General features: G+C 42.8%; 1 protein-coding gene across 10 annotated transcripts in view; it reads right to left on the bottom strand.

The window, feature by feature from the left end:
• Nucleotides 1-20,833, bottom strand: part of macrod2 (mono-ADP ribosylhydrolase 2) — a 455,899-nt gene that overhangs the window by 28,964 nt on the left and 406,102 nt on the right. For all 10 annotated transcript variants that reach the window (XM_083695577.1, XM_083695580.1, XM_083695579.1 and 7 more), the window contains exon 9: nt 199-277. In XM_083695577.1, the coding sequence (XP_083551703.1) occupies nt 199-277 (79 nt within the window). The remainder of the gene's footprint in view (nt 1-198; nt 278-20,833) is intronic.

Raw genomic sequence — 20,833 nt, 5'->3', positions numbered from 1 at the left:
CACTACACACAACACTACATTGTAAATAATAAACCATGTCATGGGACCTCGAAAGTATCCAAAGACATCTAAAGTCATATTACGTGATATCTAAAGTCATATTACGTGATATCTAAAGTCATATTACGTGATATCCCCATGTAGATTTCGTTGTAAGAGTAGGGAACATGACACACAAACAAACTGAAACAGATGTACCTTGGAAGATTAGAGACATTTTCTCCTTGTAGATCTTGAAATCAGTCTCCAGGAAGACACAGAATATGACGCGTGTGATCTGCATAAGAACAAAACAGAGAGATTCCATTATTGCAATTGCACATTTCACATTTGTCTCCATTGGGAACTGCAGATGACAAAAGAGTTAAATGGACAAGTGATGATCCAATGATAGCCGTCTGCACTAGGGAGACACAATCATAGCCAAAGCACAATTCAGAAATCCAATTAGTCCCCCCCTCCCCATCCTCATTCAAGACCACCCAAACTAGTCCCGCAGAGAGGGCTTTTAGTGAACATTACAATACATTACATCAGATAGCCGAATTCGGCATGTGAGCATTTCCTAGGTTTGAGAAGTGTACTAAGCCTACTATATAGCACAGGGAACAATGTGTGAAATTTCACCAATGATATTCAAATGTTTATGAAAACAAAGAGAAACAGAATTATATAGTCTACAGTGTAACTACTATCTGAAGTCCCCATTACACAGTACAGGTCATCACTAGTTATTAGTTATTCATTACTTACTGAACTGAATACATATCACTTGAAATATTTCTGCTCAAATGCACAATAAGACTATGGAATTGTAAACTGACACTGGCCCCATCGACCTTCTTACAACATACCCTCTGTATGGCAGGCATAAAATACACAAACATTACATATTCAATTAACTACAATCTTTACACATATTCTGTAATATGCATGCCATTTCCCTTTATCTCTGCATGCCACACACAACCCCTCGGAGACAAGCTCCATTCGTTTTCCTCTCTACACTCCCCCTTGTCCATGGCATTTCACCAGTTGCCCCTTGTGATAGCATGAACAAGAAGGATGTTGTTTTATCCCGTCTATTCAGGGCGTATTTAAACGCCAGTCCTCTCCTCCCACCCTTCTCTGAGTGGTGCCTTAGGTGTGCAGGCCTCTTCCACTGTGAGGGAGATGCATTACACAATACTGTAGGACAACAGATAATCGCTGCACTGAATATGGCAACATTACACAACACCCGTAATGGTACCCAACTACCCCCTACATATCTGTAATGATGGTGTTACATTCAGATAAAGAGACCTTCAGCTTTCTGCCCTAGCGCCACACAAGGATCTGATTCAAAGAGGCACCCTTCTGCTGCTCAGACAGCGATACATCTATTAATAGATTATGGTCTACGCTTTGGAGTTAAGTGTTAAGAATGGAGAATGGTAATTCTATTTAAAAAAAAAAAAGATGTCTAGAGGGGCTTTGTTCATAAAATGTAGGCTCACTCTCTCTCCCCCTCACCCCAGTGGAAAATTAAAGAAAGCTTTAAGACTCCATTGAAGTCATAGGCTCGCTGACAAACAGATTGTGTGAAAAGTGATAATATGCCAAGATAGTGCATACATATGAACGCTAGAAGGCCACAGGACAGCAGCTTCCAATGAATTTCCATTACTCTTTTATGGCGCCCCATTTTAAGACTGAGTGCCCACTGTGAAACAGGAGGAATCATAAATTCATGCCTTGCATGAAAACACAGACACACGCAGACACACAGACACACAGACACACACGCACACGCACACGCACACGCACACGCACACGCACACACAGACACACACGCACACGCACACGCACATGCAGGCGCAAACACATCACACCACACATGTTGGGTTTTATGTTGCCCCATTAAATGATGGTCTTCCTCCTCTGGTGTGTTTGATATGAAAGAGGCTGGTAGAAGTCTCTTAGGTTAGTCATGACGCAGACACACAAATCTAAGAGTCCTTGACATGTGGACCTGAGGGAGAGAAAACAGAAAGGAAATACGCTCTTTCTCTCTGTCTGTGTGTTGAGGGGCTGGAGATGGGGAAGAGAACAGAGAGACTCCACCACAGATTAGATACATATTGTAGACACTGTGATAAATAGATGCAGGAACAACATGCAAAAACAAAACTGAAATGTTGGTCAAGTAATGCCATTGAGATTCTACCCATTTCCAAACTGTCTTTACAGCCAAAGGGTAACTGTATGTTCTTTACAATATGAAAGGAGGTAGACTTACTTCAAAGTTGTATTAGTAAGACATGCTCCGTGTCAAAGCATGGAGACACAAAGTCAACCAGGGAAGGCTTATCTCCTGCTAGCACACATGCTGTCTGCACACTGACAGAGAATATGGTGGACGACCACCATGTTTCATGCCAACAATCAGATGACTCCAGTTATATTTGGAAAACTCTAATTTTCAAGGCTTATGCCTTTAAATGCTCACATTATGCCAAATCCTAGAAGTCCAGGAATAAAGGTCTTTGAAAAAACTGTCTGTTTGATCATGTAGTAAGTGTATTCTCTTGCCTGGGGATCTGCAGCATAATACACCTAAGGCCAAACTCTTTACACAGACAGACCTCCATGCTGGCATGCTAATGCTATCTATTGCTTTGATGATCCCTTGTATTAAATACAGTACTTCAAGACATAAGCTATTCGACTTAAATTAATATCGTAATGAATATCAAATATCATTTATGTTAATTTATTATGACATTTTGTTTTCCTGTGTACATTTTCTTGAGTACTTAGAGCAAACATTATTATTATTATTATTATTAATGGACATTGTTATGCATTTAAAAAATATGATATACTGTACAGGTATTAGCCTACACTACCTTGACTCTAGTACTTCAAGTTACAGCCCCAGCATCCGGTTCAGATTGTCATCATAGTGCAGTAGTTATTGGGGTGAGGAAGGAGGGAACTCAGAATGTGTTAGGTGTGCGTCCTGCGGAAGCCAAGGTTGGGAGAGTTAATGGAAGACTAATTAGAAAGCTGGGATCACTGCATGCTAGCCAGCCTGATCATTACTCATCCCTGATTGGACGGCCATTGCCAAAGGGGGAAAGCAAGATGATTGGTCCCCCGGTTGCAGGTAGGAGGGGTAATGGGCTTCACAGAAACGTATGCTGCACAATAAGGTCTGGACTAGTCTGGTCTCCCAGTTACTCATTGGGCTATGCTTGGTGGAGACCTGGCCACCACAGGGGAAAGTACATTTCCTTGTCCTGACTATTGTGTTTAGATATATGAAACATTAAAATTGATTAAGTGATATAAAAGTGTCTCCCAATTCTGTTGCATTTCTTGCATGCTGCAGATTTGTTTTGCATTCGAGTTATATGTATAACGTATGTATGTATGTATGTGTGTGTGTGTGTGTGTGTGTGTGTGTATGTATGTATGTATGTATGTGTGTGTGTGTGTGTATGTGTGTGTGTGTGTGTGTGTGTGTGTATGTGTGTGTGTGTGTGTGTGTATGTATGTATGTATGTTTGCTCTAAGTACTCAAGAAAATGTACACAGGAAAACAAAATGTCATAATAAATTAACATAAATGATATTTGATATTCATTACGATATTAATTTAAGTCTAATAGCTTATGTATGTATGTATGTATGTATGTATGTATGTATGTATGTATGTATGTATGTATGTATGTATGTATGTATGTATACCCACTGTATGAGTTTGGAAATCATCATCATCATGCCTAATAATGTTGGTAAAGCAGGTTGTACTGTATGTCTCAGTAAAATTGTTCCATCAATATTACCTGTTGAACACTTTCTCTATCTAGCCTAATCAATTCAACACCAAAGCTTCTTTGTTGTTAATGAGTTCTGAATAGGCCTATATGATATGACTGAAACTAATTAAAATGATAATGCCAAGGGTTCAACCTGACTACCTACGCTTCTAAAACTCATTTGCATGTCACTCGAGATGTGAGAAAGTAGCTCTCTGAACAGCCTGCACTCTGCATCAGCAACAGTCAGCCTGACAGTGTCACCAACGCATAAAAGCTTCACTTAAAAAAAACCTTGCAAAAGTTTCCTGTTGACATTCCTTTTGTTTTCTTGCTAATGAAATATGTGGGTTTTTAATTTGTGTGTATCGGAGGCCCATCTCGCTGGCGGAAGGCTCACCAGGTGCCCCAGCCTCCTTCTGGCTGGCTAACAGATGAGCTGTCATGGCTGGGCACCCATGCCCATAATTACATTGGGGGCACTGCCAGCAGAGTCAGACGTGTAGGCTCGGCACGCACACTTTGATACTTGCATTTCCTTCTTGATTCTGTCACAAACAATAATAGGGACAGGTTCCCTAGCATGTCCCCTCCAGCTGGAGCTCTACCCTAGGAAAGGCTGTGTGTAGCCCAGTCATGGAGTTATGTTAAAAGGCCATGTGAGAAACCACAGTACTTAATGGTTACATCCACATACGTAATACTTAATGTAATGCGTAATCAATGACAATTAAAATAAGGATCATTCTGCAATATATACTGTACAATAGACAAAGGTATGCGACATACAACACATTATGCATACAACTCATAAATGTATGGTGACAAGGCAGCTGTTTGTATGTGAGCGCTTGATTAAATAATTCCAAGAGCAAGTCAGAGATGAATCACCATAAAACAAAGCCTGGATCGGGCATCATCAAGGAAATCAGTGAGCTTGCTTCTCCTTTGTTGTTAGCAGCGTAGGCAGTGGGCCCATGGGGAGGCAGGTGGATGCTATCCAGGCCTTATTACTGCCGTAATTACACACACCTGAGCCCTCACTGCAGGAGCACACAGTCAGGAACAAGCTTGAACTTCCACAGTATCTAACATACATAGCAACATACACACTGTATGGCTGATTATACCAGAACCTGTACATGATTAAAGAGAGATACACAGCCTATCATGTGCACAGATGCACACATACAAATACAGTATGAGCTTTCTTAAACTTCTATTTTCACTCACTCACATCTTACATCCTCGGAATATGGTTGATAACGTGTCCGCATGAGCTCCTATCCTAATTTCTCAGTCTACCTCTGTGTATGTGTGTGTGTGTGTGTGTGTGTGTGTGTGTGTGTGTGTGTGTGTGTGTGTGTGTGTGTGTGTGTGTGTGAAAGCACTGGCAGGTTTGACAATCAGCAGACAGGGACAGGCAGCAGTCAGTCAGGTGGAGAGGTGACGCCGTGGTTAGCTTCTTAGTTTGACATTGATTGACCCTGTCTTCTAAGGGCCGCAGCTCCACCTGCAGCTACTGAATTATCATTTCAAAGAAGTGCCCAGAAAAGGTTAGCCCTTTGAACAAAACGCCTGGATATATACATCAAAGGAGAAGTCTGACATTGTGCTTTAAGAAGGCATAGATGCCACTACTGTAAGCTCAGGAGAAAGTGCTGAGTCTAAATCCTTCACTTTTCAAAGCTAGTCTTCTCTGCTTAACATAGGCACCCACTATTTCATGGTAAGGACATAGCAATAGCACAGTCAATGGAGTACAGCAAGCGATGCTAATGAGAAGATGGGCTGTTGGTAAATGCTAATGTATACTTCTGCATGGATGCTCAGCTTAGTGTGACTAAATAGATGTGTTAACATTCTAAATTGTGCGCTGCCTGGTTAATTCATCACTGTAAAACATCATCATATTGTTTCCATTACTCTACACAGTAAAACACACAGAATATTCTAAAGAAATAATACTGTTCTACTGGATTCACAAGACATGAAGAGATGATAAATCAGCAATCTGTAAGTTAATTCCCTAAACATAGCATGTGCCTCAGTCTTTTTTCCACATAAGAGCTGAACAAATTGTTTTTAGTTATCCAGCCCCTAAATGCACCACTGTAGACAAAACTGGAGTACAGTGTGCTTGAGGCATCACATATTTCAGCTCACATTATCAAAAATTGTTCTCTCAAACAGAAACAGACAGCATTTGACTTTTACTGGCTTTGAGCAGTCCCTGCCTGCCCCCATCATAAGCAGCCACAGAACTGTAAGATCTGATTTATCAAATTCTGGTGACATGATTATAGCAAAAAGGACTGACAAATCCTAGCCCTGACACTATATTACTATATTATTAAATCCAAACTTTGCATTATTTAGTAATACAAAATTGAGAGCACATACTTTGTAGACTTCAAATGTCTTGAATAAATTAATAAACAGCACATGTAGAAATTATATTCTTTAAAGATTGCATTTTGTGGGAAGCTCTACCAGAGAACATGCAAATGTCAATAACCTCCCAGAGGAACTATAAAAGAGTTCATCTGACTGCTACAAAACATTTAGCAACTAATTTTTGCTGACAATAATGAAAATAACTCTCCAAAGTAGAGCAAAATAGAATTCGCCTACCGGCAGAACAGGAGTACAGAGGATGCCATCTCAACGGCACTTCACTCCGCCCTGTCCCACCTCGACAATACCAACTCTTATGTGAGAATGCTGTTCATTGACTTCAGTTCAGCATTCAACACTATCATCCCCTCCAAACTGATCTCCAAACTCAGTCAACTGGGCATCAACCCCTCCCTCTGCAACTGGATTCTGGACTTTCTAACCAACAGGCCGCAGTCTGTTAGGCTACACAACCACACCTCCTCAACCCTCACCCTGAACACCGGCGTTCCACAAGGCTGTGTGCTGAGCCCCCTCCTTTACTCCCTCTTCACCTACGACTGCACACCTGTACATGGCTCAAACACCATTGTTAAGTTTGCAGACGACACAACAGTGATTGGTCTCATCAGCAACAACGATGAGACGGCCTACAGGGAGGAGGTCCAGCACCTGACAGTGTGGTGCAATGATAACAACCTGGCTCTCAACACCAGGAAGACCAAAGAGCTCATTGTGGACTTCAGGAAGTCAAAAGCTGGCACACACACCCCCATCCTCATCAACGAGACTGAGGTGGAGCGAGTCACCAGCTTCAAGTTTCTGGGTGTCCACATCTCTGAGGATCTCTCCTGGACCCTCAACACCTCTACCCTGATCAAGAAGGCTCACCAGCGTCTCTTCTTCCTGAGGAGACTAAAGAAGGTCCATCTGTCTCCTCAGATCCTGGTAAATTTCTACCGCTGCACCATCGAGAGCATCCTCACCAACTGTGTCACAGTATGGTATGGCAACTGCTCGGCATCTGACCGGAAAGCACTGCAGAGGGTGGTGAAAACTGCCCAACGCATCACCGGTTCCTCACTCCCCTCCATTGAGGCTGTCCAGGGCAAGCGATGCTTGCGTAAGGCACGCAGCATCGTCAAGGACATTTCTCACCCCAACCACAGACTGTTCACCCCAGGCGCTACAGGTCTCTCCGCACCCGAACCAGCAGTTTCAGAGGTAGCTTCTTCCCTGCGGCTGTCACCCTACTGAACTCGAACCCTGCACCTAGGTGACAACCTACCAACCCCTGCACCCCCCCCCCCCCCCCCCCCCCGGACAATTGCACTACTCTTACAGTATTCACACTTGTACAACCTGCTCTTACTCCATACCACTGATCTTCTGTACATATCTGTCTATACTGTTCATAATCTGTCTATACTGTTCATAATGTACATATTCCTATATTTTCTTTAATACTACTGTTAATACACCGCACATATCTGTACATACTGTACATACCTGTTTATACTGTTCAGACGGCATTCCATATTATATTTATTCTGCTATCTACCCTAATGCTACTGTTAATAAATATATACTGCTAGATTGCATTGCCTATACAGCTCATATGCTGCTACACTGTTCATACTGCAACCTATTTATTCTGCTTATAATGCCACTGCTAATTCATATACTGCTTACACTGCACTACTTGTACTATACTGCACTACTTACTGCTCATATACTGCACTACCTGTATATACTGTTCATTGCACTTTCTGCTTTTTTGCACTTCTGGTTAGACGCTAACTGCATTTCGTTGTCTCTGTACTTGTACTCTGCACAATGACAATACAGTTGAATCTAATCTAATCTAAAACAAAAATAACATTTTAGCGACTGGGTGTCCTCAGAGGGACATCATCAGCTTCCACAACAAGTAACCGGTGCTTTACGATTTTCTACTGTATAACATCATGCTATACAAGTGACTGATTAGTGTAATAAACCCATTGACAAATGTGTCAATTAATACTGTTGGCCAAATAATAACAGTGACAAAATATGTTCCTAATCACTCTATGGGGAATGGTGAGAGTGAAGAGGAGGAGTGATTTGCTATCTATAGAAGGAATGACAATAATGAACAATTCTGCAACTGCAGCAGAGAGTCAGATGTGAATGATGAAGGAAAGACTAATATGATGGTTGCATCCATGATCTATTGCTGCATCTGACCCTAAATCAGTGGCCTCATAGTGCCTAATGTACACTGTCTTGAGAGGGTGATAATGTCTGTGTGTGTATGTGTGTGTGTGTATGTGTGTGTGTGTGTGTGTGTGTGTGTGTGTGTGTGTGTGTGTGTGTGTGTGTATGTGTGTGTGTGTGTGTGTGTGTGTGCGTACGTGCATGCAAGCGTATATTTGTGTGTGTTTGTTAGGGCTGACGTTGAAACTGAGAGCCTCCACTTATTGATTCATTTCTGGTATGGCAAGAAATCTGTCCACAATACCTTTTTCCAGATCTCTGCAAACTTTTTAGGTACTTTTTAGAAAACTTTTAGTGAACATTCTTTTTGAGGATAACTAGTGGTTTGCACCTTGTGTTCCTGATTTGGGTTTTTTTCTTAATTATGGTGAGCATTCATCATTGGACAACAGCAATAGCAGACCGGTTCTCCAAGCCTCTCTGGGTACACTTTTATAATAATTGAAAACATTTTGAAAATTGATTAATTAACAACAACAATAATATATCATGATAATTGTCTAATTGTCTAATTCATCAGTTAGAAATATTGGTAACCCATTCATAAATGTTGGCAAGTCATTAATAAATGATCAACAGTGTTATACTTTACATTAAGGTCACATTTTATCAGTTATAGATGTTGATAACTCATTAATAAATGGTTAACGGTGTGACATTTCATCATCAGTTATACGTGTTGGTACCTCTTATATGGTCAGAGATTTTCTCCATAAGTACACAGGATAGAAGAGTACCCACGTGACTTAATTATCAATGTGGTCTATTGATATACCCAAACCAGCCCAGAACACTAACCGCACATTGGTGAACACAGAGAAGGGGTAAATAGTGGATAGATATATCAACAAATACAATCAGTAAACCTGCACGGTGGACATATGAGTTTAAATGAGGAATGTGTTGACATCAGGATGTCAAGGGCCATGGTTTAAAAAACATGGTGACAGTTGTACTGTACTTTGGGAGAACTTCGGATTGTACTGCATCTAAAGATGTGTTGAATCGGTTTGGTGCCAGCCGAATCATCCCCACAATTCAGGAAATAACTTTACCAACTGTGCAATCACTGTGCAACCATTGCAAATTAATTTGCATTATTTTACATCAGGGTTAGTTTTTAAAGCATTTATAAGTGCATTTATAAAGCATTAATAACTGGCTCCTGATTGCAAGTGTCCTATTTGGCAAGCACCAAGTGAATATCAAACTAATGAGTTATAACCGTTTGAAGATGGTTTATAATTGAATAAAAAAACAGTTTATAAGTGATTTACTTACTAATTATACACCATTTATAAATCCTTTACAAATGTGACCTTAATGTAAAGTGTTACCACGATTGGAACGTCACTGACTGCAGATGTCACCATGCCATCAAACTATGTTAACCTACAGGAAGTCCTGGGATATTTCTCTTTCTGATGTTTCACTGTGCACTAGGATGACCTCTCCATCTTGTAATCATACTCCCTCTGAGTTCATCAACTTCTAGTGAGTGGCGTTTAAGGGATGACTGGACTCAGACATCTTGCCCTGCTCCGAGTCCCCCTATTGCCCACCAATAGACTTGCATTAAATGTCAAGTTGAATGATTGCTGTTTGTGTGAGTCTGGCTGAACCTCTCTGTCTCTGCTCATACTGTAACACTCTATCATTGATAGGAGTAGCTAACCCTTTCTTGTCACGTCCACTAACATCTTTTGTCTTCATAGGTCAGTGGATTTGGTCAATACTGTTTGCTCTGTGTGTTGGACACATGGGCAATTTGAACCTGTTTTGTCTTCCTGGGTGAGGGATATTGTGAGCTGAGCCTGTCTTGGGGAGTGGCTGTTGCAGTCATTGCTGCTTTCCTTTAAAGCTGAGTGAATCTGACAAAATATACTGTGAATAGGGACAATCCACCACCTGTTTTGGACTGGAATAGACTGGGGAAACGGCATGTCCAAAGACCAAAGTACGAAGTATGAGTATGGAGCAAATTCACTTAATGTTTCTCTGCAACAACCAAGCCAAATACATTTGGACTGACTGGTGAAACCTGTCTGGTTGTTAACTGATCGTTAGGTGGAGGGGCTGCAACCCTGCTAAGTCATCAGCAATGATAGAATCTGCATTTCTATCCTGACGGTCAAAGAGCGACAGCCTCTGCGACAGTCTCCTGACACAAAGACAAAAGAGTCAATCTCTGGAGTCCATCGAGGAAGGCCTGAGAGAAAGGCCAAAGTATTTTTATTCTATTAGTTTATTTTTTCACTACTCTGAATGTATCGAGCGATACCTACATCTTGTACTGCCCACAAACCCTCTATCTCTATACTGGAAAATATCACAATGTGCTTTCTCCCCATTCCTGTTATTTCATCCCTCAGGAGGACACATTGACGCTACACCTCCCCTCGCAACCATTCCAATCTAATCTACCCACCATGCTCAACTGACCACAACCTCACTGTCGCGGGAGGACTTTGGAACTGCCAGTCAGCGGTCCGGAAAGCAGAGGCTATCTCAGCTTACGCCTGCTTCATGTCCCTCCACTTCCTTGCCCTCACAGAGACATGGATTGCACCGGAAAACACAGCTACTCCGGCAGCCCTCTCTGATGCCTACTCCTTTTCTCATTCCCATAGACTCTCTGGTCGAGGGGGAGGCACAGGACTCCTCATCTCACCTAAGTAGTCACATAATGTCCTTCCCCTGTCACACCTGTCCATATCCACTTTTGAATTCAATGCTGTTTCTGTCACCTCCCCAGTCAAACTTCACATTGTTATCTATCGTCCACCAGGTCAGCTTGGTGACTTCTTAGAAGACATGGATTTCCTTCTCAGCTTCTTCCCTGAGGACGGCACACCGCTCTCACTACTGGGTGACTTCAACATCCAGTCAGAGAAGATTCACTCGTCTGGAGTACTTGACCTTCTCTCCTCCCTCGGTCTTACCCTGTCCCACTGTCCTCCAACTCATAAGGCGGGCAATCATACCCCCAACCTTACCGTTACCCCTCTTCCAGTTTCTGATCATCATTTTGTATCCTCCTCCCTTCCCCTCAAATCCACTCCCTTCCAGTCAATCTCTACCTTCTCGTCGCAACCTGCGTACCCTCTCTCTCACCACTCCCTCTTCCACTGTCTTATCCTCCCTCTTATCCTCTGTTGAATCCTTCTCCCTTCTTTCCACTGATGCAGTCTTCTCCACCCTCCTGTCCACTCTTTCCTCATCCTTCGACTCTCTCTGTACACTGACCTCAAGGCCAGCACAATCCTCTTCCATGCGCTCCTTGGCTGTCTGAAACCCTGCAAGCTTGTAGAATAGGGCAACTGAGGAAATGGAGAAAAACTGGCCTCCCTGATGACCTAAAACCTTATCTCTCTCTCCTCCTCAACTACACCTCATCTGCATCAGCTGCTAAAGCTTCTTACTACCATTGCAAAATTCAATCCTCTGCCTCTGACCCAAGGAAACTGTTCTCCACATTTTCCTCACTCCTCAACCCACCTCCTCCCCCTCCTTCCTCCTCCCTGTCTGCGGATGACTTTGTCACCTACTTTGAAAAGAAGGTTGATGACATTAACGGCTCTTTCTCTCTACCTCTCACCAACACTGCTACCACTCCTCCCAAACCAACTGCGCTACACTCGGTCTCTGGTTTATCAGCTCTTTCCCCCCTCTCCCCTGATGATATTCAAAAACTGGTCACATCCAAGCGGGCAACCACCTGCCCCCTTGATCCTATCCCCTCCCCCTTTCTCCAATCCATCTCCAAAGACCTCCTTCTGTTCCTTACCACCACAATTCCTCTCTATCCACAGGATCTGTCCCAGCTGCCTTTAAGACAGCCAGAGTCGAGCCTCTTCTCAAGAAACCAACTCTTGACCCGTCCATAACAGACCGGTGTCCCTTCTCTCCTTATCTAAAGACCTTGAACGTGCTGTCTCTAACCGTCTGTCTCACTATCTCCTGCAGAACAACCTCCTTGACCCTCACCAATCCAGCTTCAAGGCTGGGCAATCTACTGAGACTGCTCTCCTTTCTGTCACGGAGGCCCTCCACTCTGCTCGAGCTTCCTCCCTCTCCTCTGTTCTCATTCTTCTGGACCTGTCTACTGCATTCAGCACAGTAAACCACCCGATCCTTCTCTCCACCCTCTCAGAACTGGGCATCTCTGGCTCTGCACTCTCCTGGTTTGCATCCTACCTAGCCAATCGCTTTTACCAGGTTGTTCTGAAGGAGATAGTGAGACAGTCGGTTAGAGAGGATCGTTGTCCTCTCCACGAGCCCTCACCACTGGGGTCCCCCAGGGCTCTGTCTTACTGTTCTCCCTCTACACCAAATCTCTTGGCTCGGTAATTTCCTCACATGGTTTCTCCTACCACTGCTACACAGATGACACTCAACTATTTCACTCTTTCCCCCCCTCTGACTCACAGGTGGCAACACGTGTCTCTGCGTGTCTTGCAGACATTTCTGGATGACATTGGAAGTCAGCCCACCAACTCAAGCTCAACCTTAACAAGACTGAGCTGCTCTTCCTCCTGGGGAAAGCCTGCCCTCTCCAAGACTTCTCCATCACAGTAGAGAACTCTACTGTGACCTCCCAGACAGCTAAGAACCTTGGGGTGATCCTTGATAACCACTTATCCTGTGTCACATGACAGCACGCTCCTGTAGATTCTTCCTCTACAACATCAGAAGGATACGTCCATTCCTCACCAGAGAAGCAGCACAACTCTTGGTCCAGACACTTGTCATCTCTTGCCTTGACTACTGCAACACACTCTTGGCCGGGCTCCCCACCTCCGCCATCAGACCTCTGCAGCTCATCCAGATGCTGGCGCCCGTCTGGTGTTCAATCTCCCCAAATTCTCCCATGTCACCCCTCTCCTTCGCACCCTTCACTGGCTCCCGGTAGCAGCATGCATCAGATTCAAGACCCTGGTTTTCGCCTATCGGGCGGCAAGGGGAACAGCCCCTCCCTACTTGCAAGCAATGGTCAGCCCCCAAACCCCTGCCCGATCACTCCGCTCTTCCACCTCGGCTGGCCGCCTGGCTCCTCTGCCTCTACATGGATGCAGCAGTCATTCTACTTGGTCACGGCTTTTCATTGTCCTGGCGCCCCCCTGGTGGAACGAGCTTCCCACTGCTGTCAGGACTGCAGAGTCACTACCTATCTTCCGCCGTAGATTGAAGACCCATCTTAACTGTCCCTCCTACAGACCTCTTCATCCCCACTACCCCCCTGTGCAGTTTCTATACTGTAAATAAATTAATAATAATAAAAAAAAAAGAAAAAGATCATTTGTTCCTTCTTCTGGCATTGTTACTGCAACGGCCCCTGGTCCTAGCATAGATTACTTTTTCTTATGATGACCGATGGATAGATGATTCACTTACAAATGTATTTGTTGTAAGTCACATTGGATAAAGGCGTCTGCTAAATGCCAACAATGTAAATGTAAAGTATCCAATTGTTGTATGTAAACAATGCCATTTCACATTCCCATTGATACATTTGTGAGGAATCATCCATTATGATTTCCAGCAATATGTGAGGGTTGGAGTTGGCAGTGTAATTGCATGTGATTGCTGGATCCTGTCCTCATATGTGTATTGTCAGGACTCTGCTGGGCCTGGGGATGTTTCCTGGCTGCAGATGCAGCAGTATGTGGTGTGATTAAACAGACTTCTCCCCAGCCACAGTGTTACAGGCCACAGCCAGATGAGAGAGAATCCAATCATGGATCCCTGAGCTGCATTCATGGCCAGCCTCAGAGTTTCCCCTGGCATGCTATGAGTATACCACAGGGGCTGGGTGACACTGGAGGGCATCGTCAGGCCCAGGGGTCGGAGGTGGAGAGAGGATGCACCCGCTAAAACCTGCGCCTTGGCCAACACACACAGCCATGGGAATGAAGGTGCACAGCTGCTCTCATAGAGTATACACTGCGATTTTGATCCCACTGTGCATTCTTGTTGAGCATGTTTTCTATCATTCTCCTCCAGCCTGTGATGGAACATGATAAAACAGATGAGTGATGAGAGAGAAGGTGGATTGTCTTGCCCCCTTTTGCACTGGTATGGTAATTATTTCCTCCAGCCTCATGAGATTTACCCACATGTGCTGTTTCTGCTGTGGAGCTTAATTCAGTAGGGTCAGAGGGAACTCTCATTAAAAAACACTCCATTCACATTGTGTCCTTCACTAAATCTATTAGCCCACTCTGTTACTTTTACGAGAGTGCACAAATTGGAAGCCAACACAATGTCTGAAATAATAATCTTTTCCCCCAGCTCTGCTAATCCACTGTCTGCTTTAGTATTAGCATCGGGGCCCTTAAAATGTGAGTGTTTCATTAAAGTTTTGCTTCCTTTCATGCCCCCTATCAGATGATGAATGTTTGTAACACACCTCATGTTTTGAAATAAACACACACACATTTATCTCTTTTTCAAGTTCAGGGGTTAGTTTTCAGAATCAGAATCAGAATTATTTTATTTATATTCACATGTACGATTCACAAGTACGACTACTGTATAAGATGATGCTTAAAAACAAAATGAAATAATCACAAAAATAAAACAAGGTATGTCAAGGAGAATTTTCTCTCCATAAAAATAATATCTTGATATCTTAATATCTATCTTAATATCTTGAATGATCTTCATTTCCACATTAAAGGACATGATAGCCACTCAGAGGTCATGACAGATTTATGTACTGCTGAAGAGATGAGAGGACCTGTGTAATCTGTTGGAAAAAAAGGACAAAAAAAATGTGCCATTCCATCTGTATGGGTGACATCAAACAGCGAAGCGGGGCTTAAAACAGGAGTGTCTTTTGACATAACTTACTCTATCAAATGAAGATCTGATCTGGCCTTTGTGAGATGCGTCAAGCAGATTTATGGAGTCCAAAGTGAACTGCAGAGGAGATCAGCAGCAGAGCACAGTGATATAAGTACGCTGGGGGGAAGGAGGGAGTGGTGGGTGAGGGGGTGTAATTCTCCCCCAAGTCGCCCTGTTTTACATGGTCTCATTCAGAGTCACTGTAATATATCTATATTAGTGTCAGTGTCCTCAGATCTGTGTTTGGCTTGCTAAGCCCCAGGGTAGAGCCACGTGGTAGAACACTAAAGCTCAGGCCACTTAAAAACAGAAAAGTGTCCCTTGAAGAGGCTGTTAAGTCATTCACGCTAGAGATGCAATTCACTCTGACTGATCAGAGAACTCGTAAAGGGGGCATATCCTAAAAATAGGTCGAACTGTGCTTTTCAGCGATTAATACAAAACACAGTGAATTAAAATGATCTGGAGCAAAAATAAACTGCTAAAGTGGGTCCAATTACAGTAGGACAGTTAGTGGGTGCCATACAATATGCTCAACAATATCAGAGTATCATCACCAGAGGAATCAGAGTACCTTCAGTTCAGAAAGTCTGTTCCATGGAGAGTAATCTACATGGATTACAGTGAAGCAGATTTCTAAGGAGAGCTGGAAATGGGGGATCCTGTTTTTTTATACAGCAGCATATTAGCCCAAGGTACTGAGGTAGTTTGTGTCTGGGATGATGGACGGTGTTTTCCAACCTCCACCCCTCCAGTTTACAGCGACTATCCCAAGAACTCTACGATCAATATGGAATCTGTCTCAGGCCAGGTCTTGCTTAGAAAATCAATGTCCCCCACATTTCTAACAATGTTTTCAGGATGTGTGTGTAAGCTTCCTGAAACCTGACTGCCTCCTGAACACACTACCAATCGCTAGTTATCTCACATCCCAATCCACAGGCGACTCGCCTGAGGAGCTCGGTGACAATTCCCTAATGCGACAACAGCGCAACAGAGAGCTCAAAGCCCCTGAGTCATAATAAATGTTAATAAAACAGCCCTTTATATCTGTATCTTAAAGAAAGAAAACTGGTTTAAATTGATTTTTCTTTTTTTTTAAATGCAGAAAAGGCTTGATATACGAGCAGTCCTGCTAAGTGACTAACGTGAGGGGATAAGAGAGAGTATTTTTTCTCCCATTTGTTAAAACTACAATAAACAAGGACATAGACTATATTTAAAGTAATGTATGTAGTCTGCGTACTAATTAATGTTCTTGATAAATACACACCATTAAAGATGCATCAGGGGACTAATTAGATGAGTGGAGGAGAAGTCGCTTGGCACTCTGCGACATGGGGGAGTGGGAGTAAAGCGGAAGAGCACACACTCCGTCATGTGGCACGGCCCAGCCCGCTCAGGCTTAGGGAAATCCACACTGCTCCACCGAGAGGAAACACAGGCTAACTTAATACCCTGAGATCCATAAGTAGAACCCCTGTTGATACATCAGTGGCAAAATAATTAAATGTAATTTATCTTTACCTGGCAAATCGCCACTTAAAACAGCATCTGAGATGTGAGCAGAGAGGAAAGAGAGGTTGGAGAGGAGAACAATAGGGTGGTGTGTGGGGACAAGGCCGCATGCTGAAACCCAGCCCCCAGCCTGCCTGCCTGTCTTCTCCACACCCCCTAACCAAATCCAGGTGGACACTCTCTCGCTTCACTGCCAACTCACACTAAACTGGGTCACCACATCCAATGAGGAGAGAAAAAACATATGAAGGTGTTCTGTTCAAGGTAATCAAGAATCAAGACAAGACACTCGCTCTTGCGTTTAGATGCACACATATACAGACATGCAGGCATGCACACACACGCACACACGCACGCACAAATGAAAGCAACATACCATCAAAACACTTGCAGAAGTTGCTTAAACCAGACACAGCATGAATAGATCCTTTCTCCTGAACACACAGACATCAATAACTGATAATAATCAGTACTAACAGAATGAGAAAGCACTTGAATTAATGCATCAGGGTGGAATGAACATAGTGAAATAAAGCCCCCATTGACCCTCTGACCCCCAGAGCTGCACTCCTTCATTACAATTCCACGTGCTTGTGCCTTGACCTTTTCAAATCCCTCTTAAAGGTTGTGTGTTCCTGTGTCTGTAGGCTGCACTGGCTCTGCAGGAGCAGCCGGCTGAGTGAGCGCACCTCGCCTCTCCACAGAGTGACCTACAAAGCTATTGTATTAAAAGAACCGCATTTATCACCCCTCTCCTCACTCGTACCCCTTTACCGGCAGCGCAGGGAACATAACCCTTACTCAAACTCAAGTGCTCCTTCACTCTGCACAAAAGGTTTTAGACAGAATTGGTGAAAGGGACCTCTGAAACTGAACCATATGGCTTAAGTGTTGTAAATGCTAGAAGAACTACTTAATGTTATACCTGTGTGTTGGACCAGACTGGAAGACAGGGCTGTGCCTTTCAAGGGAAGGGGCTCAACCGTTGCTACAGTATGGGTTAGTCACTGATCACTGGGGTGCACTGCCCATCCCAACAGACACAACCACAATCCCCTGACTAGGATGGCAGTGGGATGACATGTGACATATTGATGAGAAAACAGAGAAAGTCTCCTCTGAGCGGTCGTGGTCCTTAAAATGTCACCCAGTTAAGGTGAATGATAGCGTTCATGCAATACTGATGTAAATTTAATATGCAACAACAGCATGAGCGTATATTGCCATAATGACGAGGAAATAGATGAACCAGTCACACACACGTACGGGTATTTTGCATAAAGACTACGATTCTTCATTTAAATGTCGTCATCTGATACGAATCACATTTCCCCTCACAAAGGTAATGATCAAACTGCTGACAGCAAAGTTTATTCTTCAGGCCAGTGGAGGCTCAGGGGTTAATCTGAGGGTCTAGACTGGGTTGGGGAGCAGCCCGTCTGCTTTTCATGTTTAGGGCTCTAGAGATGTTTAGAGATGTCACAGGGTGCCTCATTATGAGGGCGTATGAACTGACAGGAGGCATCAGCAAATAATGGAGAGGAACCGCAACTCTGACTCATAAACCATGCAGCCCTGAAAACCCTCTTATAGTATCAAACCTTATAGTGTATGAATCATCCCCAGCCGCCCCCACCCTCCACTTCCTGTGGGGGCATGATGAGCAGCAAGGGATTTGACGTTGGTGTGTGTGAGCTCCATAGGATCCACCTGTCGGATCTCACTGCACACTGAAAAAGATGTACTCTGTCAGTCTTTGGCCTTTAACATATATTCAATACACAAACTATATGTTTTAAGTTAGATATTTAGAGTTGTCAAAAGCCAAAAAAGACTTCAAATTCAATTGAGCCCTATAACTCTGAATCTGACCTATGCACTGACAGGTTTTTCCAGCAGACTCAGTTTTTTTCCCCCAGCACACTTGTGCGTGCATGCGCAAATCATAACATTACTAAAGCAAAGCACGTCAAATTCGTTTTGTTTGCAACCTCACACGGACCAGAATATTTTTTTTTTAAATAGTTAGTAATTATAAAAATAATATATTTGTTAGTAAAACTAAACTAATGTCCGCCTCATATTATTACATATTATCTACTCAAACTCAGACGAATGGCTCATTTTCAAAATGGGTTCATCGGTGGGCATCTGAAGGTTGGAACTAAAAATATAATTAATAATTAATTAACCAATATATTTATAAATCCATTACAAGCAATAATATGAAACTATATACAGATGTATACTGTATATATATATATATATACTTTTAATTTTATATTACATCTACAATAAATAGCTGTACTATAAGTAGTCTATCTTTTCTTTTCATGTCCTCCAATCAGGGGAGGGTGTGGTAGGGATTTAAAAATAAAATAAAAAAGGAGAAGATATTCGGCAAGCAATGTTTTCTGATATAACTCAATTGCTATCTTCCCATTACAAAGCTGATTTATCCTTAAAAAACAACATTGAGTAGAACATGATCATGATGGAAAAGCTCAACTGTCCCCAATATGAAATGAATGGAAGAAAACTACTCTCAGAGTAGACTGTAGGTGTTGTGTAACCTAAACCTACAAGTGGACATCGTCACTTTGCAATACAAATGGTAATGTTACATTAGAGTGCACAACCTATATGGACTTGAATGAAAACCGCTGCACATACAAACTTCTATTTCAATGCACTGCTTAATGTTACCCCAACATTTTTAAGGGGCCTCTCATTGTAAAAAATGTTGTATTTTTTTAGTCCTCATCCAGCAAAACTATTGCAATACAAAATGCTACATCTTCACACAATCTGTTTTAATGAAAACGGTTCAACGGATGTTTCTGAAAATTGGCCTATATTTTGTCTGTCACCACTAGAGTAGATGTGCCAAACCGCTTAGAGAAATATTCAGTAATGGCTGAGAAATTATGATAGGAAAAACAGCCTTTTTCAATGTAATGTCCAAGCTATCATGTGACTCATAATCCTCCACAGTATGGATAAGGTCTGTGAGCACCAGCCATCTGAGCAGAGTATGTATACAATGTACACTACAGTAAGCACTTTATATTGGAATAGATGCCTTCTTCCATCTGCAATGATTCTGCAAAGATATATCCATTTGAAAATGAGTAAAATGGGCCCATAATAGATCCCCTGGATTAAAAAACGATTAGAAAGATGCTCACTAGCTGGTTACAGAGCCCTGGGCAAACAGAGCTATGAGTTTCCTACAATTCCTATTTTTCCTCAAAATCTAATTATGTTATTTACTGGAACGAGAGAAAGCTAATGAGAGGACTAAGGCTTTTTTATTTTTTATTCTGAAGACTCTCTCACTTTATCTTGGTGTGCAGTGAAAATATAATTATTTCCATAAACTGATCTCCATTCTGTTATCCTTACCCCCTTTGGAACGGTTTTGTTTTGGTTCACATATCTCATCCGGAGATCTCCCCACCAATCTATTGTTAACTCCTCTGAGATGGGCGAACAATGCTATTCCGGTTAAATGATTAAAAAAATAAGTTTCTAGAAAGACTTAAGTAGGTTAAATAAACAGTAGAGCACCGATGGGCATAACATGACAGCAACAGACTAACAGAACATGCAAATTTTCTGGCATTGCACACAGCAGAGAGTTTTTAACAAGTTATTTATAACTCAGCTCTACAACAGTGGATATACTGTAGTTCCCTCCATAAGCTTTTCTAGTCTCCTGACATACTGCATATTGGTCTCCTGCTTTCATATCTAAGCATGTGGGAGCACATACTCTGAAAACAGTCAAAGGCGAACAGCAACAAATACAGTCCCATGAGCATCTCATGACTCTAAACTGAAATGCACAACCACATACAGTAGTAGGTTAAATCCCTCATCCAGCACTGTTGTGTCTGTACCCACTCCTTGCCAACAAGAGACAGTATTGGCACACTGGTGCCAGCCCCGAGGTACCCATCGGCAGACGGGGGCCGAAGACTGAGACAGATGGCAGGATGTGCCTC

The sequence above is a fragment of the Argentina silus genome (assembly GCF_951799395.1).
Source record: "Argentina silus genome assembly, chromosome: X".
Lineage (NCBI taxonomy): Eukaryota > Metazoa > Chordata > Actinopteri > Argentiniformes > Argentinidae > Argentina > Argentina silus.
Note: the sequence above shows the minus strand (reverse complement) of the source record. Positions and strands in the feature narration are given on the sequence as shown.